Source organism: Thalassophryne amazonica, chromosome 3 (assembly GCF_902500255.1).
Source record: "Thalassophryne amazonica chromosome 3, fThaAma1.1, whole genome shotgun sequence".
Taxonomy (NCBI): domain Eukaryota; kingdom Metazoa; phylum Chordata; class Actinopteri; order Batrachoidiformes; family Batrachoididae; genus Thalassophryne; species Thalassophryne amazonica.
Genome location: NC_047105.1, coordinates 103,737 through 129,049, shown reverse-complemented (window position 1 = coordinate 129,049; position 25,313 = coordinate 103,737). Strand labels below are relative to the sequence as shown.

General features: G+C 46.8%; 1 protein-coding gene across 1 annotated transcript in view; it reads left to right on the top strand.

Annotated features, from left to right (window-relative positions):
- Nucleotides 1–25,313, top strand: part of pltp (phospholipid transfer protein) — a gene marked incomplete at its 3' end in the record, with an annotated part of 232,039 nt that overhangs the window by 105,476 nt on the left and 101,250 nt on the right. Inside the window, exons 6-8 of the mRNA XM_034167241.1 lie at nt 6,044–6,107; nt 12,309–12,464; nt 12,533–12,709. Of these exons, the coding sequence (XP_034023132.1) occupies nt 6,044–6,107; nt 12,309–12,464; nt 12,533–12,709 (397 nt within the window). The remainder of the gene's footprint in view (nt 1–6,043; nt 6,108–12,308; nt 12,465–12,532; nt 12,710–25,313) is intronic.

Genomic DNA, 25,313 nt, shown 5'->3' with positions numbered 1-25,313 from the left:
ACAGTGGACTCATCTCTGTGCTTGTTCTGTTAGACCTCAGTGCTGCTTTTGATACTGTTGACCATAAAATTTTATTACAGAGATTAGAGCATGCCATAGGTATTAAAGGCACTGCGCTGCGGTGGTTTGAATCATATTTGTCTAATAGATTATAATTTGTTCATGTAAATGGGGAATCTTCTTCACAGACTAAAGTTAATTATGGAGTTCCACAAGGTTCTGTGCTAGGACCAATTTTATTCACTTTATACATGCTTCCCTTAGGCAGTATTATTAGACGGTATTGCTTAAATTTTCATTGTTACGCAGATGATACCCAGCTTTATCTATCCATGAAGCCAGAGGACACACACCAATTAGCTAAACTGCAGGATTGACTTACAGACATAAAGACATGGATGACCTCTAATTTCCTGCTTTTAAACTCAGATAAAACTGAAGTTATTGTACTTGGCCCCACAGATCTTAGAAACATGGTGTCTAACCAGATCCTTACTGTGGATGGCATTACCCTGACCTCTAGTAATACTGTGAGAAATCTTGGAGTCATTTTTGATCAGGATATGTCATTCAAAGCGCATATTAAACAAAAATGTAGGACTGCTTTTTTGCATTTACGCAATATCTCTAAAATCAGAAAGGTCTTGTCTCGGAGTGATGCTGAAAAACTAATTCATGCATTTATTTCCTCTAGGCTGGACTATTGTAATTCATTATTATCAGGTTGTCCTAAAAGTTCCCTAAAAAGCCTTCAGTTAATTCAAAATGCTGCAGCTAGAGTACTGACGGGGACTAGAAGGAGAGAGCATATCTCACCCATATTGGCCTCTCTTCATTGGCTTCCTGTTAATTCTAGAATAGAATTTAAAATTCTTCTTCTTACTTATAAGGTTTTGAATAATCAGGTCCCATCTTATCTTAGGGACCTCGTAGTACCATATCACCCCAATAGAGCGCTTCGCTCTCAGACTGCAGGCTTACTTGTAGTTCCTAGGGTTTGTAAGAGTAGAATGGGAGGCAGAGCCTTCAGCTTTCAGGCTCCTCTCCTGTGGAACCAGCTCCCAATTCAGATCAGGGAGACAGACACCCTCTCTACTTTTAAGATTAGGCTTAAAACTTTCCTTTTTGCTAAAGCTTATAGTTAGGGCTGGATCAGGTGACCCTGAACCATCCCTTAGTTATGCTGCTATAGACGTAGACTGCTGGGGGGTTCCCATGATGCACTGAGTGTTTCTTTCTCTTTTTGCTCTGTATGCACCACTCTGCATTTAATCATTAGTGATCGATCTCTGCTCCCCTCCACAGCATGTCTTTTTCCTGGTTCTCTCCCTCAGCCCCAACCAGTCCCAGCAGAAGACTGCCCCTCCCTGAGCCTGGTTCTGCTGGAGGTTTCTTCCTGTTAAAAGGGAGTTTTTCCTTCCCACTGTAGCCAAGTGCTTGCTCACAGGGGGTCGTTTTGACCGTTGGGGTTTTACATAATTATTGTATGGCCTTGCCTTACAATATAAAGCGCCTTGGGGCAACTGTTTGTTGTGATTTGGCGCTATATAAAAAAATTGATTGATTGATTGATTGATCACAGCATCAGGATGAGAGTTCTCGTACGTGTCCAAAATATTACATAAGTCTCCAAGGGCCGCCGTAGAGTCCGCCCCGGATGGATGTAAACGGCGCAAAGAAACATCACCGTAAACTCCCGGGGGAGATAGAAAGGATGGCACTTCACCACAACACACTCCAGGTTAGCGTTACAAGTACTGTTAACGACAGTATTATCCGTACACCACCGCTTATTAATGAGAAAGCACACACCTCCTCCTTTGGGCTTCCCCGTTTGTTCCCTCACTTTGTTTAAGCGGTGAACAGAGAATCCCGGTGGTTGGAAGGCGGAATCGGGTATGTTGCTGTGGAGCCAGGTCTCCGTCAGACAAAGACAGTGCAATCCCGGGCCTCGCGCTGGGTATGGATGCGGCTTAGCAAGTCGTCGGCCTTGTTTGACAGAGACTGCACGTTAGCCAAATACAGTGATGGCAGAGGGGTTCGTGAAGAATGGTGACGGAGCTTAACAAGCAGCCCTCCTCATTTCCCCCGATGTCTACGCCTCCGGCGTACTGAAATATCCCCGATGTGTAGTCCAGGTGTAGGCGGAGCGCCGCAGTGTCTCCTCCCAGGTTTTTAGCCATAGCTCCATTCATGGCCGCGTGGGGCAGATGTTAAAATCCGCACATCTCAGTTCACAACAAATGCCTGAGAGTACACGAGAGTTGTCCCGAATCCCCAGGAGGTCTTCATGATCATATTTAAATGTGGCAAGTGTTTCAAAAATGCACACAAACAACACAAAACACAGTGCACACAGCAGAGATCCCGCAGTGTTTTGTTTCATTAGGTTCTTTTTGTCTCTTTCTCTAAAATTGTAACATTATTAGTCTATTATTATTGACTATTATTGTCTGTTTTGTAGACTATTATTATTAATATATGAATAAAAATAAATTAAAAAAATTACAATTTCACTCATATACAACAATGAACGCTGAGCCATTAATTATACAGAAAACAAAACACAAACGTGCTGATGCAGACAACTTAATGCTAACTTTAACATTGAAAATGCCATAGACATGCTAACACGTTAGCATCGGTCCCGTTTTTAAGTTATAAAATACATCTATCAACTGTTTCAGAAGACCATAACAGGTCTGTTTAACATAAAAATATTAAAGATTCCTCACAGACATATGCTCTTCACGATAGGATAAAGTGAAATAATGAATCCACGAATCGTAGATCGAATCACTACTTCGATCTGCGAATCACTACTTCGATTGGTTCAAGGTTCAAAGCAAAGCCGCGCTGCAGAAAAGTTGATTACAGACCCGCTGCAGGTCTGTAATCAATGTAGAGAAATTATCATTTTCCTGACAAACAAGTGCACAACTGCAAAAAAGCCTATCGGACATGCCTCATGACAAATCGGCCTGACTTTGTTGCAGTCACTAGTAATCAGTGGTGTCTCTGGGTGAAAACACAACTTTTTTTGTGTGTGTGTTTTTTTTTGTTTTTTTTTGTAATGAGTAACGGCATGGCGCATAGAAAATGTATTTGAGTAGAAGTATGCAATTAAGGTCGGAAATGTAGTGAAGTGAAAGTGAAAGTAAGCTGAATTAAAAAAAAACTCATGTAAAGTACAAAGTCTCCCAAACCGTACTTAAGTACACTAGTGAAGTATTTTTACTTTGTTGCTATACAACACTGCTCACACAGGACTGAATGTTGGAACTCAGGGCCCAGGATATCAGTAGAGCAGCCTGTAGAAGTGTTTCCTCCAAACAGGATAATCTCTGACTTGGATTCATTAAGATTTAATAAATTATCACTCATCAATCAATCAATCAATCAACTTTTTTCTTGTATAGCGCCAAATCACAACAAACAGTTGCCCCAAGGCGCTCCACATTGCAAGGCAAGGCCATACAATAATTATGAAACACAGTCTACGTCTAAAGCAACATAACCAAGGGATGGTCCAGGGTCACCCGATCCAGCCCTAACTATAAGCCTTAGCGAAAAGGAAAGTTTTAAGCCTAATCTTAAAAGTAGAGAGGGTATCTGTCTCCCTGATCTGAATTGGGAGCTGGTTCCACAGGAGAGGAGCCTGAAAGCTGAAGGCTCTGCCTCCCATTCTACTCTTACAAACCCTAGGAACTACAAGTAAGCCCGCAGTCTGAGAGCGAAGCGCTCTAATGGGGTAATATGGTACTACGAGGTCCCTAAGATAAGATGGGACCTGATTATTCAAAACCTTATAAGTAAGAAGAAGAATTTTAAATTCTATTCTAGCATTAACAGGAAGCCAATGAAGGGAGGCCAACACGGGTGAGATATGCTCTCTCCTGCTAGTCCCCGTCAGTACTCTAGCTGCAGCATTCTGAACTGACTGAAGGCTTTTTAGGGAACTTTTAGGACAACCTGATAATAATGAATTACAATAGTCCAGCCTAGAGGAAATAAATGCATGAATTAGTTTTTCAGCATCACTCTGAGACAAGACCTTTCTAATTTTAGAGATATTGCACAAATGCAAAAAAGCAGTCCTACATATTTGTTTAATATGCGCATTGAATGACATATCCTGATCAAAAATGACTCCAAGATTTCTCACAGTATTACTAGAGGTCAGGGTAATGCCATCCAGAGTAAGGATGTGGTTAGACACCATGTTTCTAAGATTTGTGGGGCCAAGTACAATAACTTCAGTTTTATCTGAGTTTAAAAGCAGGAAATTAGAGGTCATCCATGTCTTTATGTCTGTAAGACAATCCTGCAGTTTAGCTAATTGGTGTGTGTCCTCTGGCTTCATGGATAGATAAAGCTGGGTATCATCTGCGTAACAATGAAAATTTAAGCAATGCTGTCTAATAATACTGCCTAAGGGAAGCATGTATAAAGTGAATAAAATTGGTCCTAGCACAGAACCTTGTGGAACTCCATAATTAACCTTAGTCTGTGAAGAAGATTCCCCATTTACATGAACAAATTGTAATCTGTTAGATAAATATGATTCAAACCACCGCAGCGCAGTGCCTTTAATACCTATGGCATGCTCTAATCTCTGTAATAAAATTTTATGGTCAATCAATCAATCAATCAATCATTTTTATTTATATAGCGCCAAATCACAACAAACAGTTGCCCCAAAGCGCTTTATATTGTAAGGCAAGGCCATACAATAATTACGTAAAAACCCCAACGGTCAAAACGACCCCCTGTGAGCAAGCACTTGGCGAAACAGCAAAAACTGCTGTATAATACTCAATTCTGTATCTAAGTACAAAAGTTTGCTATTAATGATGTGGTTCTGTTGGCTTAATCAGACTGGGACCTCCGATATTCACTGCACAGGTTTGAGGCAGAGTGTGAAGCAACTGGAATGAGAATCAGCACCTCCAAATCTGAGCCCATGTCCACTGTCAGAAAAGGGTGGACTGTCCCCTTTGGGTCAGGGGAGAGTTATTGCCCCAAGGGGGGAGTTAAAGTATCTTGGGGTCATGCACGGGGGATAAAGAGTGGTTTTGCTGTTGTGGTGAAGAAAGAACTGACCCAGAAGGCGAGACTCTGGATTTAACAGTTGATTTATGGTCCTGTTCTTGTCTATGGTCATGAACTTTGGGTAATGACTGAAAACACAAGGTCACAAATTCAAACTGGGGAAAGGAAATGAGAGAAAAATTCCTCTGTTAGGTATCTGGCTTACACTCTGGGACAGGGTGATAAGGTCAAATAGCTGGGAGGAAGTCTTAGTAGAGCTGCTGCTTCTTCACATTGAAAGGCATCAACTGAGGTGGTTTCAAGATTCAAAATTCAAAGATTCAGAGTGTTTATTGTCATATACAGCAAGAAGAAGTTTCACTGTGCAGTTAAATTCTTACTTTGCTGTCCACACTGGTGCCAATTTATATATAAATAGTAAAAAAAAAAAACAAATGAAGAAAATACAGTAAGTAAAAAATTCAATGGCAAAAATAGCTGATATGTTACCTACAATGGAATTTGAAACACAGTTGTGCAAAATGCAAATGTGTACAAAATGTACAATGATGAGGTAGTCCATGGTTGCAATTCCTGTCAACTGTACAGAAGTCTGATGGCAGACGGGAAGAAAGAGCATTTTAGTCTTGATGTTTTGCATTTCACACTGTTGTACCTCTGGCCTGAGGATAGAAGTGTGAACAGTCAGTGTTGTAGGTGGGTGGAGTCTCTGAGTATGGAGGCAGCTCTCCTGTGGACTCTCCTTTGAGCATCCGGTGAGGGTGCCCCCTGGTTGTTTCCTAGGGTGGTCTTCCAGGCATGTCCAACTGTGAGTAGGCTCCAGGGCAGACCAGGAGTTAGAAACTTGGCCGAGCATAGGGAAGTGTGGGTCGAGCAGGCTGGTCTGCTGCCAACACAAACCAGACATAGATAAGTGACTTAAAATTAATGAATGGATTAAATATTAATATGGTTAACATTATTCCATTGACATGTTGTTTATGTTTTTCAGGAAGGTTTATGGTTTTCTATCAACATACGTGACGACAGGCATGCGATTTCTTCTCAACCAGAAGGTCTGCCTGTATCATTCTATCTCTGTTGCCCTCTGCCTTGGTTGAGCTGTCTTGGTTGTTACGTCTCTGTCGCCCTCTGTTTCAGTTGTTCTGTCTCTGCCGCCTTCTGCCTGAGTTGTTCTGTCTCTGTCACCCTCTGTTTCAGCTGTTCTGTGTCTGTCGCCCTCTGCCTTGATAATTCTGTCTCTGTCGCCCTCTGCCTCGGTTGTTCTGTCTCTGTCGCCCTCTGCCTCGGTTGTTCCGTCTCTGTCGCCCTCTGCCTCGGTTGTTCCGTCTCTGTCACCCTCTGCCTTGGTTGTTCTGTCTCTGTTGCCCTCTGCCTGCTTGTTCCATGTATGTCCCTCTCTGTCTTGGTTGTTCTGTCTCTGTCGCCCTCTGCCTCAATTGTTCTGTCTCTGTCGCCCTCTGCCTACTTGTTCCGTGTATGTCGCTGTCTGCCTCGGTTGTTCTGTCTCGTTTGTTCTGTCTTTGTCGCCCTCCGCCTTGGTTGTTCTGTCTCATTTGTTCTGTCTTTGTCGCCCTCTGCCTGCTTGTTTGTCTCTGTCACCCTCTGCCTCGGTTGCTCTCTTGTTTCGGTTGTTCTGTCTCTGTCGCCCTCTACCTTGGTTGTTCTGTCTCTGTCGCCCTCTGCCTGCTTGTTCCGTGTCTGTCGCCCTCTGCTTCAGTTGTTCTGTCTTTGTTGCCCTCCGCCTTGGTTGTTCTGTCTCATTTGTTCTGTCTTTGTCGCCCTCTGCCTGCTTGTTTGTCTCTGTCACCCTCTGCGTCGGTTGCTCTCTTGTCTCGGTTGTTCTGTCTCTGTCGCCCTCTGCCTGCTTGTTCCATGTATGTCGCCCTCTGCCTCGGTTGTTCTGTCTCTGTCCCCCTCTGCCTGCTTGTTCCGTGTCTGTCGCCCTCTGCTTCGCTTGTTCTGTCTCTGTTGCCCTGTGCCTGCTTGTTTCGTGTATGTCGCCCTCTGCCTCAGTTGTTCTGTCTCTGTCGCCCTCTGCCTGCTTGTTCCGTGTATGTCGCCCTCTGCCTCAGTTGTTCTGTCTCTGTCGCCCTCTGCCTACTTGTTCCATGTCTGTTGCCCTCTGCCTGCTTGTTCCATGTCTGTCGCCCTCTGCTTCGCTTGTTCCATGTCTGTCACCCTCTGCCTTGATTGTTCTGTCTCTGTTGCCCTCTGGCTGCTTGTTCCATGTATGTCACTCTCTGCTTCGGTTGTTATGTCTCTGTCGCCCTCTGCCTACTTGTTCCGTCTGTGTCGCCCTCTGCCTCGGTGGTTCTGTCTCTGTTGCCCTCTGCCTCGGTGGTTCCGTCTCTGTCACCCTCTGCCTCGGTTGTTCCGTCTCTGTCGCCCTCTGCCTCGGTTGTTCCGTCTCTGTCGCCCTCTGCCTCGGTTGTTCCGTCTCTGTCACCCTCTGCGTCGGTTGTTCCGTCTCTGTCGCCCTCTGCCTCGGTTGTTCCGTCTCTGTCGCCCTCTGCCTCGGTTGTTCCGTCTCTGTCGCCCTCTGCCTCGGTTGTTCCGTCTCTGTCGCCCTCTGCCTCGGTTGTTCTGTCTCTGTCGCCCTCTGCCTCGGTTGTTCTGTCTCTGTCGCCCTAGGGTGGTCCTCTACAGTATGCCCAAAATAAAAATGTGATATAGAAAATGAATTGGAAACAATAAAAGGAGATGAGGTCTACAATCAAACATGCAGAGCATGTACTTTAATCACAGAAAAGTACAATACTGAAACCTCGCTTTTCAGGCACACATCTTAAATACTCCTGGCCCGGCTTGACATCCACGAGGGTGTGTCCGAGGTGGACAAAAGAGCAGCCATGTCAAATAAACATTCTTCGGCTGCAGACAGTCTGCAACTCTACATAAAGGAAATAAAAGCTTTGCGAATGGCACTTGAAAACTTTTGTTTGGCATTGTTTCTGTGTTGGCTCTCAGTTGTCCAGGTGGTTTCCATAGTAGAGAAGCTTGAATCTTCGACTGGACTGGTTTGCTTGATGTGAGGACGTTTTGCTTCAAATCGCAGAAGCTTCCTTAGCTCAAATTCTTGCTTTGGTAGTCTGACCTCTGTGTTGACTCTTGTAGAGAAGAATAAACAGAAGCCACAAAAGCTGGAGTTTTAAACCTAACCAGACCCCTCCTAGCGAGAGGCAGACTGCTATAAGCTAGTGACTAAACAATAGCTCTAATTAGCACCTATTGTGCTCTAATTAGCACCCTCCTGATGACAGGGCAGCTGTCCCTCCTAATGATGGAACGGACCCTCTCCTGATGGCTCCCTTGACGACTCTCCTGATGACGTGAATGAGTCATTACCATGAACAAAAGACTGAAACTGCTTTGACCTGAGTACCCCATTGTAAATATGAGACAAAGCATGTCTCAGACCCCCTCCCTTGTTAAGGCTGGGTTTCAACTGAGATGAACTGCAGACTGAGGTCCACTGGCGCCCTCTCTGCAGTGCTGGTATAGCCTTTTGTGTAAAGGTTGCTTAGTCTCACCTATGTAGTGTTTGTTACAGTTTTCCTGATATCTGATAAAATACACTACATTGCTCTGTTTGTAACTAGGGATCCTGTCCTTAGGGTGAACTAATTTCTGTCTCAAGGTGTTAACCGGTTTAAAGTAAACTGGGATTTTGTGCTGTCTGAAGATCCTCTGTAGTTTTTCCCCTACCCCTGCTAAATAAGGGAGAGACACTCCTCTTCTTCTTGTCTCCGTCTCCTGTCTATTTGGTCTCTTTGTTCTCTGGGACTTCTGCACTTTGTCCAAAGACCATCGTGGGTACCCACATACTGTGAGGGCTTTCCGGACAAGTTGTTGTTCTTTAACCCTTCCCTCTGCAGTTGTGGGCACCTGTAGGGCTCTGTGTTGAAGAGTCCTGATCACCCCGAGCTTGTGTTCAAGGGGGTGGTTTGAGCCAAAGAGCAGATATTGGTCAGTGCGAATGGGTTTTCTGTAATCCCCTGTCTGGAGCTGCCTGTTCTCTCCAATTGTAACATCACAGTCCAATCAATCAATCAATCAATCAATTTTTTTATATAGCGCCAAATCACAACAAACAGTTGCCCCAAGGCGCTTTATATTGTAAGGCAAGGCCATACAATAATTATGTAAAACCCCAACGGTCAAAACGACCCCCTGTGAGCAAGCACTTGGCTACAGTGGGAAGGAAAAACTCCCTTTTAACAGGAAGAAACCTCCAGCAGAACCAGGCTCAGGGAGGGGCAGTCTTCTGCTGGGACTGGTTGGGGCTGAGGGAGAGAACCATGAAAAAGACATGCTGTGGAGGGGAGCAGAGATCGATCACTAAGATCCAAGAAGGCTAAATGATTGTTTCTGGCATCCTCACGTGTGACCCTGATATTGGATTCCACCGAGTTGATGTATTCTGTAAAGTCCTCAACCTCCTGTTGCTTATATCTGAACCAGTGACTGGGAGAGATGCCCGTGAAAGATGTCAAGGCTGTCTTCTCCACTCGCTCCATGTACAGATTGGACACAATGGGGGATACCGGAGACCCCATCGCACAACCATGGATCTGCCTGTAGTAATTCCCCCTAAACAGGAAATACGTGGTGTTAAGACAGATCTCCAAGAGTTGGCAGATGTGGTCTGGTGTGAGTTTGGTCCTTTCAAGTAGAGACACATCCTCCAGCAGTCTCTGCCTCACAGCTGAGACGGCCTTAGCGGTGGGGAAACTTTGATGTCTCCCACCGAGTTTTTGTAAAAATAAGAAATGTAAATAAAGTTTGAAAAAAGAAAAAGAAAAAAAGCTTCTGCTTACGTTTTGCTTCTGGAAACATGAGTCCGACGTGTGGTTTTTGGACATACAATGTGAGTAGTCAGATTGCATCAGAGCATTGGGCCGTACAGTGTGAGAACATAAATCATGCGTGCTGAACTTTTACACCCTGCGGTTTTGTCGCACAGTTTGAGATGGAGCAGAGTACGATTGAAAATATCGCACAGTGTCTGATCAGCTTTAGGAGCCTCGTACAAGGGGCGCATGACTGCAGCAGCTTTGGGGATGAAACAGTGATAAAAGTTCACCCTTCCCAAAAAACTGTTGTAGGGCTCGCACTGTGGGTGGTCATGGGATGCCAAGCAATGCCTCCACCTTAGATGGGAGGGGCTCAGTGCCGTCTTTTGTGACTCTGTGCCCTAAGAAGTCAATGGTGATGAGTCCAAACTGGCACTTTGCGAGGTTGATTATCATTCCGTGCCAGTTGAGGCGCTCAAAAAGTATCCGGAGGTGGGACAAGTGCTCTGACTGGGATGTTAGGGTTAGCACAGAGGTCACGTAGGAGTTCATGAGGTGCTGGAAAGACTGGGCAGCATTTTTAAGCTTGCAAGGCATCCTCAGGAACCCCCAGCAGTCTGAATGGTGGGTAGACCGGCACCTGGTGGTATCCATGGACAAGGTCCACCTTGGAGCAGATGGTTGCACCCACCATGTGCATAGAGAATTCCTGTAAGTTTGGCATGGGGTAGCGGTCTGACATTGTGACTTCGTTGAGTCGGTGGTAGTCACGGTATGGACGCCACTCGCCCCTGGGTTTTAGCACAATGTGGAGGGCTGACCCCCACAGGCTGTTGGAGCGGCGGATGATGCCGAGGCGTTCCATGCTGTGGAACTCTGTTTTGGCGATGCTGAGCTTGGCTGAGTCGAGGTGTCTTGCACGGGCATACACCTACAGGCCCACGGTGGTGATGTTGTGCTCTACTTCATGCTCGCCAGCGGGATGGAGAAAATGGGTTGTGTGAGAGCGGTGAATTCACTAAGCAGGTGGTGGAAAACGTCCGCCTGCAGCCACACACTGGACAACCTGATGGAGCCCATGCCACTGGGGGGTGCAGTTGTAAGAAGAAAAGGTGGTGGTGCTGATCAGACAGTGTTTTTTTGACGTCCACCAGCCGTCTGTACACACAGAGAAAGTCTGCACCCAGGAGGGGAATGGCGACCTTGGCCATGATGAAGTTTCAGTTAAAAGTCTGTCCTCCAAAGCACAAGTTGATGTGCCGGGTCCTGTATGTGCCGCTGGTAGCTGTGAGGTGCGGGCTGACTCCATCCGCCAAGACGTAGAGGTTGGGTGCTGGCAGGATATGCCGTTGCACTCTGGTGTCGCACAGGAGTTGTCGGCTCGAGATTTTGTCTTGGATGAACAGCAGCCTGTTGGTGTGGCCAGTGCTCAAAGCTACTAAAGAGCGTCGGCCCTGTCATTTCCCTTATGCTGAAAGGTGCATGGTGAGTGGCAGAGTCTGGCTTTGGCTCTGAACACTGCATGGTAGATTCAAAGCCGGTTTGTGAGCACTGGAGGGAGAAGCGCAGCTGCCATGAGTGTTGCTTCCTCCAGGTGCGACATAGACGACGTAATAATATTTTGTGTCATCCATGTGATCTCTGAGCAAACTGTGCCTCGGTTTGTGCCAACCAGGCCAAAATTGCAATGAGTGAGCATATTCGCACAAACCAACAATAGTAATGTACCTGTTGACAAACAAAATAAAAATTGAAACAACAATCCTTTCTCCTTTAACTGACTCTACAGGAGTACAGGAGAGATAAAAAAGTATCACATGTCATTGTCCACCTATTTGGTGAAAAACAGTCATGGCGAGGGGCGTTTGGTTCTGATTGGTTCTGTCTCCAGGAACTGATGTCGATGCCACTCAGCAACTTGCAGCAGGTGGCGCTGCAGTTCATCCTTCCTTAGGACCTAATTTTAATCCTGGATAAGTGCAGCTCCTCACTCAGCAAAATCATTGACAGGAGCAGTGATATCCAGAACCTGCTGTGACGACTGAATGACGAGTCATCCTCCCATTGTGAGGGTCCTTGATGAGGAAGTCCGTGTTGATGTTGAATGCCTCAGAAATGCCACTTGAGGCAGATGGAACAAAATCTGCCACTAATGAACTAATGTATCCAGACCATAACTCAAAATGTCACTCTTACGTCACAAAAAACAGGACCTGGGTGGCAGTGGTTCATATTTTTGTTATGAAATTTCACCCAATTTATTTGTTCCTCGAAAGGAAAAAAAAAAAAAAAACCCAGCACCTTGAAAAAGTTTATTTTTCGGGACCACCCTAATGTCGCCCTCTGTCTCAGTTTTTCTACCTCAGTTGTTCTGTCTCTGTCACCCTATTGTTCTGCCTGTCTCTCTGTCTGACCTGTGCAGTCTGTGTGTCTGTCTCACTTCTCGGTGTCTGTGTGCAGATCTGTCCTGCTCTGCATCACGCTGCTCTTGTTCAAATTAATTCGATGTTGGAGACGATTCCTGTGAGGACGACTGTCGATCAGTTCATCGGCATTGACTATTCTCTGCTCAGTGACCCCGTGGTGACCTCCAGGAGCCTTGACATGCATTTCAGAGTAAGAGTTGACATTGTCTCCTGTTCGGTTTGAGTGTGTGATGTGATATTAATCCCTTTGTGTGTTAGGGCATGTTTTTTCAAATTGCAGATGAGAACAGGACTTTAGTGAACTCAGCGGTCGATCCGGTCATCAGAGAATTTGACAGGATGGTGTATCTGGCTCTCTCAGAGTTTTTTTTCGACAGTGGGATGTTCTCATACTTCAAAGCAGGAATCTTCCAGATGCACATTGTCAACGAGGAGGTGAGAAACACATTGATCCCAAATCACATTATAGATGTTATCTGTCTCATGTTGACTTTTTTGGGTCATTTCATTCACGTTTCAATTCATATTATTGATATAGCACCAAATCACAACAAACTTGCCTCAAGGCGCTTCACATGAGTAAGGGCTAACCTTACCAACCCCCAGAGCAAGAACACAGGAGAAAACTCCCTCTGATATTGAGGAAGAACCCTCAAGCAGACCAGACTCAGAGGGTCTGGGGTCGAGCAAGCTGACCACCTGACTGTACAACCAGCTGACATAAAGCCTTTGGGATCGCCAGGGAGACCGCTGGTTTAACCCCTGACCCAAGTGAGCTCACGCTGCACGCTGCTGGGCGCTCCCTTAGAGATAGGGTGAGGAGCTCGGAGTCGAGCCGCTGCTCCTCCTCGTCGAAAGGAGCCAGCTGAGGTGGCTCGGGCATCTAACCCTATGACTTATAAAACTTGCACGATGTCGAAAAAAAAAGAAATGCTTTGCAATAGGCATTTTAAAAACTCAGTGATCACAATTACAGAATACAACACTAACACCCCCCTCCGACCCATGATGAAATAAATAATAAACTGGCTGCCTGCCTCGTTTGCTGCATGATGAGAAATGTGGCGCGCCCAGCTCAGAATAAAGCTGAATCCTCTCCGTGTGCGGCAGGACATTTCACACAATTCAGAAAAACGTGCAGGAATTATAAGCCTATATTTAAAATTTTGTCAGTGAGATGTGCGTTATTTGGAAGAAAGCTGAGGTGTAACTGACTTTAGCCCATGAACCACCTCCCCCCCACTTGTCCCTCCCATTAGAGAAACCCAGAGGTGAACTGTCCTACGCGTGTGGTGCGCCCCTCCCCTTTCTTACACCATCTCATTGCTTCAGCAAGCAGGGGGCAGCAATTTGCCAATTCTACATACAGTGACAAGAAAACCATTTTGCGGTGGAGATATTTTTTTAAAGTCCTGTCTCCACGGTGCCGTCTCTCCAACGCCCGCATGGCCCGTATCAAAAACCACCACTGATAGACATGCAGACAAAGACACAATGGGAGAGGAACCAGGTCAGCTATAAACAAAGGACTTGGACATGCAACAGGAAAACAGACTCTGAGGATAGACAAAACACCAAAACTAATAAAAACCCCATAAGCAGATGGCAACACAACATTATCATTCATATTCTCTGAAAAATGGCCAAAAAATCAAAAATTCTGCCAGGGTATATAAACCTTTGAGTGCAACTATATATATATTATGGTGCTGCCATACAAGGTGCTCACTACACACAAGAGCAACTCGGATATTAAGGACCTTGCCAAGGGCGCTTAGTGATTGCTTGGTCTGCATGGGATTTGAACCAAGCCTCTGGACCGATTCTCTGGTCTAATGGCCCAGTCACACGACATATGATGATTCCTGAATGAAGGGAAAAAAGTAAAAAAAAGTCACAAATCGTTGAGAAAAGGTGGATGAACGAGCTTTATCACCGAATAGCCTGCGAATCAAGAATGCAAAAGGAATGAAAGAGGAACAAAATGAAACTGAAGCTAACGTTGAGCTCAATGCTTTAAACAAAATGCACCAGGAGCCACTGCTGGAGCAGTGTGTGTCTGCATCTCTGCGTTCCAGGACTCGGCGCTGGGACGGAGCTCGTAGTGCCTGAGTCCTGGAGAAACTGCAAACAGAAGTGTGTGAGCCGACCCACTGTGGAGATCTGTGCACATGTCAGTGGATCCACATGCTCTGGTTGGTCGTCCAGAACAACAGAGGGATCATCTCCTTCATTATTAATTTTGAATTAACTGAAAAGCCTTAAGTTAATTCAAAATGCTGCAGCTAGAGTACTAACGGGGACTAGAAGGAGAGAGCATATCTCACCCATATTGGCCTCTCTTCATTGGCTTCCTGTTAATTCTAGAATAGAATTTAAAATTATTTTTCTTACTTATAAGGTTTTGAATAATCAGGTCCCATCTTAGGGACCTCGTAGTACCATATCACCCCAATAGAGCGCTTCGCTCTCAGACTGCAGGCTTACTTGTAGTTCCTAGGGTTTGTAAGAGTAGAATGGGAGGCAGAGCCTGCAGCTTTCAGGTTCCTCTCCTGTGGAACCAGCTCCCAATTCAGATCAGGGAGACAGACACCCTCTCTACTTTTAAGAAACTTTCCTTTTTGCTAAAGCTTATAGTTAGGGCTGGATCAGGTGACCCTGAACCATCCCTTAGTTATGCTGCTATAGACTTAGACTGCTGGGGGGTTCCCATGATGCACTGAGTGTTTCTTTCTCTTTTTGCTCTGTATGCACCACTCTGCATTTAATCATTAGTGATTGATCTCTGCTCCCCTCCACAGCATGTCTTTTTCCTGGTTCTCTCCCTCAGCCCCAACCAGTCCCAGCAGAAGACTGCCCCTCCCTGAGCCTGGTTCTGCTGGAGGATTCTTCCTGTTAAAAGGGAGTTTTTCCTTCCCACTGTCGCCAAGTGCTTGCTCACAGGGGGTTGTTTTGACCGTTGGGGTTTTACATAATTATTGTATGGCCTTGCCTTACAATATAAAGCGCCTTGGGGCAACTGTTTGTTGTGATTTGGCGCTATATAAATAAAATTGATTGAATTGATTGATTGATTATCAGAATCCTCACTGTCTGGTTCAGAATCTGACGACACGCTTCGCGCAACGTCTTGCTCCAATTAAAAGAAAAATAAACTGAATCAATCAATTCAATCTCTTTTTCCAGGCTAAGTGAAGATCTTCTAAATTAGTGAGACGCCATTTCCTCTCCAACTTACGGGTTATCTGCTTTAAGCTACGAGTTTGTGAGTTATACCACGGAGTCAGACACTTCTGATTTAAAGCTCTCTTTTTCAGAGGAGCTACAGCATCCAAAGTTGTCTTCAATGAGGATGTAAAACTATTGACGAGATACTCTATCTCCCTTACAGAGTTTAGGTAGCTACTCTGCACTGTGTTGGTATATGGCATTAGAGAACATAAAGAAGGAATCATATCCTTAAACCTAGTTACAGCGCTTTCTGAAAGACTTCTAGTGTAATGAAACTTATTCCCCACTGCTGGGTAGTCCATCAGAGTAAATGTAAATGTTATTAAGAAATGATCAGACAGAAGGGAGTTTTCAGGGAATACTGTTAAGTCTTCTATTTCCATACCATAAGTCAGAACAAGATCTAAGATATGATTAAAGTGGTGGGTGGACTCATTTACTTTTTGAGCAAAGCCAATAGAGTCTAATAATAGATTAAATGCAGTGTTGAGGCTGTCATTCTCAGCATCTGTGTGGATGTTAAAATCGCCCACTATAATTATCTTATCTGAGCTAAGCACTAAGTCAGACAAAAGGTCTGAAAATTCACAGAGAAACTCACAGTAACGACCAGGTGAACGATAGATAATAACAAATAAAACTGTTTTTTGGGACTTCCAATTTGGATGGACAAGACTAAGAGTCAAGCTTTCAAATGAATTAAAGCTCTGTCTGGGTTTTGGATTAATTAATAAGCTGGAATGGAAGATTGCTGCTAATCCTCCACCCCGGCCCGTGCTACGAGCATTCTGACAGTTAGTGTGACTCGGGGGTGTTGACTCATTTAAACTAACATATTCATCCTGCTGTAACCAGGTTTCTGTAAGGCAGAATAAATCAATATGTTGATCAATTATTATATCATTTACCAACAGGGACTTAGAAGAGAGAGACCTAATGTTTAATAGACCACATTTAACTGTTTTAGTCTGTGGTGCAGTTGAAGGTGCTATATTATTTTTTCTTTTTGAATTTTTATGCTTAAATAGATTTTTGCTGGTTATTGGTAGTCTGGGAGCAGGCACTGTCTCTACGGGGATGGGGTAATGAGGGGATGGCAGGGGGAGAGAAGCTGCAGAGAGGTGTGTAAGACTACAACTCTGCTTCCTGGTCCCAACCCTGGATAGTCACGGTTTGGAGGATTTAAGAAAATTGGCCAGATTTCTAGAAATGAGAGCTGCTCCATCCAAAGTGGGATGGATGCCGTCTCTCCTAACAAGACCAGGTTTTCCCCAGAAGCTTTGCCAATTATCTATGAAGCCCACCTCATTTTTTGGACACCACTCAGACAGCCAGCAATTCAAGGAGAACATGCGGCTAAACATGTCACTCCCGGTCCGATTGGGGAGGGGTCCAGAGAAAACTACAGAGTCCGACATTGTTTTTGCAAAGTTACACACCGATTTAATGTTAATTTTAGTGACCTCCGATTGGCGTAACCGGGTGTCATTACTGCCGACGTGAATTACAATCTTACCAAATTTACGCTTAGCCTTAGCCAGCAGTTTCAAATTTCCTTCAATGTCGCCTGCTCTGGCCCCCGGAAGACAATTGACTATGGTTGCTGGTGTCGCTAACTTCACATTTCTCAAAACAGAGTTGCCAATAACCAGAGTTTGATCCTCGGCGGGTGTGTCGTCGAGTGGGGAAAAACGGTTAGAGATGTGAACGGGTTGCCGGTGTACACGGGGCTTCTGTTTAGGGCTACGCTTCCTCCTCACAGTCACCCAGTCAGCCTGCTTTCCCGGCTGCTCGGGATCTGCCAGGGGGGAACTAACGGCGGCTAAGCTACCTTGGTCCGCACCGACTACAGGGGCCTTGCTAGCTGTAGAATTTTCCACGGTGCGGAGCCGAGTCTCCAATTCGCCCAGCCTGGCCTCCAAAGCTACGAATAAGCTACACTTATTACAAGTACCATTACTGCTAAAGGAGGCCGAGGAATAACTAAACATTTCACACCCAGAGCAGAAAAGTGTGGGAGAGACAGGAGAAGCCGCCATGCTAAATCGGCTAAGAGCTAGTAGCTACGCTAAGCTAGCGGATTCCTAAAAACACGCAAAGTGAATAATGTGTAAATAATTTAGAGGTGATTCAGCAGAAGGAGTGCTTTAGTTAAGGCACGTAAAGATTACACTGGGAAACAAATCGTAATCTAGATAACTAGACCAATCTAACTGCGCAGATTAAACAGCTAACAGATACAGAAAAACACCGCTGTGCTCCGGAACAGGAAGTGATACAATACCGCAGTGAGAGCCAACCACCAGTAGAGGCCTAATCCATCCCACCTCACAGGTGTGCCATACCAAGATGCTGATTAGACACCATGATTAGTGCACAGGTGTGCCTTAGACTGCCCACAATAAAAGGCCACTCTGAAAGGTGCAGTTTTGTTTTATTGGGGGGGATACCAGTCAGTATCTGGTGTGACCACCATTTGCCTCATGCAGTGCAACACGTCTCCTTCACATCATCCGTGAAGAGAACACCTCTCCAACGTGCCAAATGGCAGCGAATGTGAGCATTTGCCCACTCAAATCAGTTACGACGACAAACTGGAGTCAGGTCGAGACCCCGATGAGGACGACGAGCATGCAGATGAGCTTCCCTGAGACAGTTTCTGACAGTTTGTGCAGAAATTCTTTGGTTATGCAAACCGATTGTTCCAGCAGCTGTCCGAGTGGCTGGTCTCAAACGATCTTGGAGGTGAACATGCTGGATGTGGAGGTCCTGGGCTGGTGTGGTTACACGTGGTCTGCGGTTGTGAGGCTGGTTGGATGTACTGCCAAATTCTCTGAAACGCCTTTGGAGACGGCTTATGGTAGAGAAATGAACATTCAATACACGAGCAACAGCTCTGGTTGACATTCCTGCTGTCAGCATGCCAATTGCACGCTCCCTCAAATCTTGCGACATCTGTGGCATTGTGCTGTGTGATAAAACTGCACCTTTCAAAGTGGCCTTTCATTGTGGGCAGTCTAAGGCACACCTGTGCACTAATCATGGTGTCTAATCAGCATCTTGATATGGCACACCTGTGAGGTGGGATGGATTATCTCAGCAAAGGAGAAGTGCTCACTATCACAGATTTGGACTGGTTTGTGAACAATATTTAAGAGAAATGGTGATATTGTATATGTTGAAAAAGTTTTAGATCTTTGAGTTCATCTCATACAAAATGGGAGCAAAACCACAAGTGTTGCGTTTATATTTTTATATATATACACATACATATATACACACACACACACACACACACATATATACGAGGTCTGTCAATAAAGTAACGGTCCTTTTTATTTTTTTTTAAACTATATGGATTTCATTCATATGTTTTTACGTCAGCCAAGCTTAAACCCTCGTGCACATGCGTGAGTTTTTCCACGCCTGTTGATTATGTCGTTCGCCTGTGAGCACGCCTTGGGAAGGAGTGGTCCCGCCCCCTCGTCGGATTTTCATTGTCTGGAAATGGTGGAATGAAAAGGAGTTTTTTCCATCAGAATTTTTTCAGAACCTGTTAGAGACAAGCACCTGGAAACCATTCGAAAAATCTATCTGGCTTTTGGTGAAAATTTTACGGGCTTCACAGAGAATAAGGACATGTCTATCTCGGCTTTCAATGCTTACTGCCACCTTAAAAGCCTGTGGTACATAGCTAACTAATAAAGATAGATTGATCATATTTAAGATCGAAGCATTAATTAATTCAATTCAATTCAATTTTATTTATATAGCGCCAACAGTTGCCCAAAGGCGCTTTATATTGTAAGGCAAGGCCATACAATAATTACGTAAAAACCGCAAAGGTCAAAACGACCCCCTGTGAGCAAGCACTTGGCGACAGTGGGAAGGAAAAACTCCCTTTTAACAGGAAGAAACCTCCAGCAGAACCAGGCTCAGGGAGGGGCAGTCTTCTGCTGGGACTGGTTGGGGCTGAGGGAGAGAACCAGGAAAAAGACATGCTGTGGAGGGGAGCAGAGATCAATCACTAATGATTAAATGCAGAGTGGTGCATACAGAGCAAAAAGAGAAAGAAACGCTCAGTGCATTATGGGAACCCCCCCAGCAGTCTAAGTCTATAGCAGCATAACTAAGGGATGGTTCAGGGTCACCTGATCCAGCCCTAACTATATAGCATTAGCAAAAAGGAAAGTTTTAAGCCTAATCTTAAAAGTAGTAGGTGGTAGGGCCAATGGTAGGGCTTCCTTGAGCAGCCTGGTAGGAATGGGGTCTAATAGACATGTTGATGGTTTGGAGGAAGTAACTAATGAAAATAACTCAGACAGAACAATCAGAGAGAAAGAGTCGAACCAAATACCGGCATCACTGAAAACAGCCAAAGAGAACGATACGTCTTTGGGATGGTTATGAGTAATTTTTTCTCTAATAGTTAAAATTTTATTAGCAAAGAAAGTCATGAAGTCATTACTAGTTAAAGTTAATGGAATACTCAGCTCAATAGAGCTCTGACTCTTTGTCAGCCTGGCTACAGTGCTGAAAAGAAACCTGGGGTTGTTTTTATTTTCTTCAATTAGTGATGAGTAGAAAGATGTCCTAGCTTTACGGAGGGCTTTTTTAATAAAGCAACAGACTCTTTTTCCAGGCTAAGTGAAGATCTTCTAAATTAGTGAGACGCCATTTCCTCTCCAACTTACGGGTTATCTGCTTTTAGCTGCGAGTTTGTGAGTTATAATTTTGCCAAAATATGTAATTGCCTTTAATGTTGTTATCAGCACATAGTCATTTCTAGAATATGAATTTGAGCACAATAAGTGGAGAGCTTCTACCTGTGCAGATGTCTTTGGACTTTGATTCATGGACATTTTTAATGATCCGTTCATTTATTGTTAAAATATAAAATGAAACAGCTTTTTAAAAAATAATAAAATAGTTGCTGTTCAAAGAGCCTTTATTTAGAAGCAGGTGATGCTCTGCTGGATTCTCTGGACCAGATGAAGGTCTCTTCTGCAGCTTTGAACTCTGGTGGTGTTGCTGAAGAGCAGAGATGTTTTCTTTCGACTGGACTTCGTGGTGTTCAGCTCATCAATAGAAGTTTGGTTGTCTGCACAGCAAATGTTCCTGATTGGGACAAATAAAAATATTTCTTTAAATATAAAGAAACACTAAACAGTTTATACATGAAAGGGGGGGGGGGGGGAACGGCAAAAAAATGATGGAAAAAAAAAAAAAAAAAAAAAAAAAAAAAAAAAGTTATTTAAAGTTGAGCTTTTGTGGTGTCTGAAAAAAGCTGTAGCTTTATTTGGCAAAAATAAAAAAGACTGAACATTTACAAATTAAAGTGTTCACTCACATCAAATGTGCTAAAAGGCTAAGCTAACGTTAGCTGATCATTAAACCTTCACAGTTCAGTAAACGTCACGTTTTACTTTTATTTTATTCTCACCTCGATAAAGCTGCAGAACTAAACTCCGTTGCTCAAACTGGGACTTCACATGTATCCAAAAAGTGGGAGATTTCGGACTGAGTGGGTTTGCTCGATCACCCCGGCAGCCTGGATCGCTCTGCCCAGTGATGATCCCTGAACGCCGGCTTCTCCGTGCGGGTCGGCCCGCTGTCGCGGTTCGATCGATATCTCACCAAATCGTCAGTCCTCCCTCGGTTGGCGTCACTCCGAAAAGCAGCTGGAAAAAAGCTTCTCCCAGCAGGGTGATGGAGAATCGTTCTACTGCTGTTTTTTAAAGCTTTTTTGTGGTTCAGGCAACGCAAATTCAAGATGGCGATCGCTGAAGTTGTTTCAGATTGTGGAAACAGCCAGAGTGTGACGTGGCCGCAGTGTTGGGAAAGTGTAGTGACACGGACCCACAACAGGGGGCGCAAATGAACGGTCAATAGATGAGCCAAAATATAACAATTTAATGTTGTGAATGTGCACAACGAACATACAGACAATCTCAGAATATCACAACAGTCAATACACAAAGGTGACGTGTGGGCAGGCTCGAGGATAGAAGACGTCTGTCCTGAGGAGAGCCGGAACCACACGATTTCCGCCGCCCCAGAACCTGGTGAATACTGGAGCCGCCAAGTCCCGAATTCCCAGGTGATCACCGTCCCCGACTGTCGGATCTGGTACTGCTGGCGAAGAACAAAGACAGTCAAGTGTGGGTGTGTGTACACCCAGTAACAATAACGGTGGGAATGCCACCTCCACCTCACACTCAGCGCGTTGCAGCAGTCTCAGCTGAAAAGGAGCGCCGTCTTGCACAGCCTCCTCAAAAACGACCGGTTCTCCTGCAAACACTCACAATAAACAGATTTACAAAAGGCTGAGGATATTACCTCCAATGAAGTATGATATCTCGGCAACGAGGTGGAGATGACGTCTGGTCTTTATGGCGTGAGATGATGTTGAGTAGATGGGTGACAGCTGTCAAGAGGTAATGAGCGACAGCTGTCACCCCCGGCTGTGTCCATGGCGGCAGCGCCCTCTCGTGCCTGAAGCCCGCACTTCAGGCACGAGAGGGTACTGCTGGTGGTGGGCCAGCAGTACCTCCTCTTCTGGCGGCCCACACACAACAGGACCCCCCCCTCAACGGGCGCCTCCTGGCGCCCGACCCGGCTTGTTGGGGTGTCGACGGTAGAAGTCGGCCAGGAGGGCCGGATCCAGGATGAAGCTCCTCTTCACCCAGGAGCGTTCTTCGGGTCCATACCCCTCCCAGTCCATCAAGTACTGGAACCCCCGACCCATCCGATGGACGTCCAGGAGCCGGCGCACCGTCCAAGCCGGCCCCCCGTCGATGATCCGAGCAGGAGGGGGCGCCGGTCCGGGAGCACAGAGGGGTGAGGTGTGATGAGGTTTGATACGTGACACGTGGAAAACCGGATGGATCCGCAGTGAAGCCGGGAGTTGGAGCTTCACTGCGGCAGGACTGAGGACTTTGAGGATCTTGAAGGGGCCAATGTACCTGTCCTGAAGTTTCGGGGAGTCCACCTGGAGGGGGATGTCCTTCGTGGAAAGCCACACCTCCTGCCCGGGCCGGTAAGCAGGGGCCGGGGATCGCCGGCGGTCTGCATGGGTCTTCGCCCTTGTCCGGGCCTTCAATAAGGCAGAGCGGGCGGAGCGCCACACCCGACGGCATTTCCGCAGGTGGGCCTGGACCGAGGGCACACCGACCTCTCCCTCCACCACGGGAAACAACGGGGGCTGATACCCCAAACACACCTCAAATGGGGAGAGGCCGGTGGCCGAAGACACCTGGCTGTTATGCGCATACTCGATCCAGGCCAGATGGTTACTCCAGGCCGTCGGGTGCGCGGATGTGACGTAGCGGAGGGTCTGTTCCAGTTCCTGGTTGACCCGCTCTGCCTGTCCGTTCATCTGTGGATGGTACCCGGACGAGAGGCTCACGGTGGCCCCCAGTTCCCTGCAGAAGCTCCTCCAGACGTGTGAGGAGAACTGGGGACCACGATCTGAGACGATGTCGGAGGGTATCCCATGCAGACGGACAACGTGGTGGACCAGGAGGGGTATGGACCCGAAGAACGCTCCTGGGTGAAGAGGAGCTTCATCCTGGATCCGGCCCTCCTGGCCGACTTCTACCGTCGACACCCCAACAAGCCGGGTCGGGCGCCAGGAGGCGCCCGTTGAGGGGGGTCTGCTGTCTCCTGGGCTGTTGGGAGCTTCGGGAGGGCCACGAAGTGGGCCACCTTGGAGAAACGGTCCACTATCGTGAAGATGGTGGTGTTGCCTTGGGACGGCGGGAGGCCCGTGACGAAATCCAGGCCGATGTGGGACCAGGGGCGATGAGGCACCGGCAGCGGCTGGAGGAGTCCTTGGGCCTTCGTGTGTACTGCCTTGCCCCTGGCACAGGTGGTGCAGGCCTGGATATATTCCCGGACGTCTGCCTCCATAGACGCCCACCAGAAGCGCTGCCGGACAACTGCCACGGTCCTTCGCACCCCTGGATGACAGGAGAGCTTGGAACCGTGACAGAAGTCCAAGACTGCAGCTCTGGCCTCTGGTGGGACGTACAGACGGTTCTTCGGACCTGTTCTTGGGTCCGGGCTCCGTGCCAGGGCCTCCCGGACGGTCTTCTCCACGTCCCAGGTGAGGGTGGCCACGATAGTGGACTCAGGCAGGATGGGCTCCGGTGGATCCGACAGTGCAGTTTTGACCTCCTCTTCGTGTACCCGGGACAAGGCATCCGACCTCTGGTTCTTGGTCCCGGGGCGATAGGTGATCCGGAAGTCAAAACGCCCGAAGAACAGTGACCAGCGGGCTTGCCTGGGGTTCAGCCGCTTGGCGGTCCTGATATACTCCAGGTTCCGATGGTCAGTGAAAACCGTGAACGGCACAGACGCTCCCTCCAACAGGTGTCTCCACTCCTCAAGAGCCTCTTTCACCGCAAGGAGTTCTCGATTGCCGACGTCATAGTTCCGTTCAGCCGGGGTCAACCTGTGTGAAAAGTAGGCACACGGGTGAAGAACCTTATCGGTCTCTCCGCTCTGGGACAGCACGGCTCCTATCCCTGAGTCAGAGGCGTCCACTTCAACCATGAACTGGCGGCTAGGGTCGGGCTGCACCAAAACTGGCGCAGTAGAGAACCGTCGTTTCAACTCCTTGAACGCGGCTTCGCACCGATCCGACCAGGTGAAGGGGACTTTTGGAGAGGTCAGGGCTGTCAGGGGGCTAACTACCTGACTGTAGCCCTTAATGAACCTCCTATAGAAATTAGCGAAACCGAGGAACTGTTGCAGCTTCCTACGGCTTGTTGGTTGGGGCCAATCTCTCACCGCCGCAACCTTGGCCGGATCAGGGGCGACGGAGTTGGAGGAGATTATAAACCCCAGGAAGGACAAAGACGTGCGGTGAAACTCGCACTTCTCGCCCTTCACAAACAGTCGGTTCTCTAACAACCGCTACAGGACCTGACGTACATGCTGGACATGGGTCTCAGGATCCGGAGAAAAGATGAGAATATCGTCCAGATATACAAAGACGAATCGGTGCAGGAAGTCCCGCAAGACGTCGTTAACCAAGGCTTGGAACGTCGCGGGGGCGTTGGTGAGGCCGAACGGCATGACCAGGTACTCAAAGTGACCTAACGGGGTGTTAAATGCCGTCTTCCATTCGTCTCCCTTCTGGATCCGAACCAGGTGATACGCATTTCTAAGATCCAGCTTAGTAAAGATTTTGGCTCCATGCAGGGGGGTGAACACGGAATCTAACAATGGCAACGGGTATCGGTTGCGAACCGTAATCTCATTCAGCCCCCTGTTATCAATGCATGGACGGAGTCCGCCATCTTTCTTGCCCACAAAAAAGAAACCTGCCCCCATCGGGGAGGTGGAGTTCCGGATCAGCCCGGCAGCTAATGAGTCCCGGATGTAGGTCTCCATTGATTCGCGCTCAGGTCGTGAGAGGTTGTACAGCCTGCTGGACGGGAACTCAGCGCCTGGAACCAAATCAATGGCACAATCGTACGGACGGTGCGGGGGAAGGGTGAGTGCCAGATCCTTGCTGAAGACGTCAGCAAGATCGTGGTACTCAACCGGCACTGCCGTCAGATTGGGAGGGACTTTGACCTCCTCCTTAGCCTGTGAACCGGGAGGAACCGAGGATCCTAAACACCCCCGATGGCAGGTTTCGCTCCACTGAACCACCACCCCAGACGGCCAATCAATCCGGGGATTGTGCTTCAACATCCATGGGATGCCCAAAATCACGCGGGAGGTAGGAGTTACAAAAAACTCAATCTCCTCCCGATGGTTTCCAGACACCACCAGAGTTACTGGTTGTGTCTTGTGT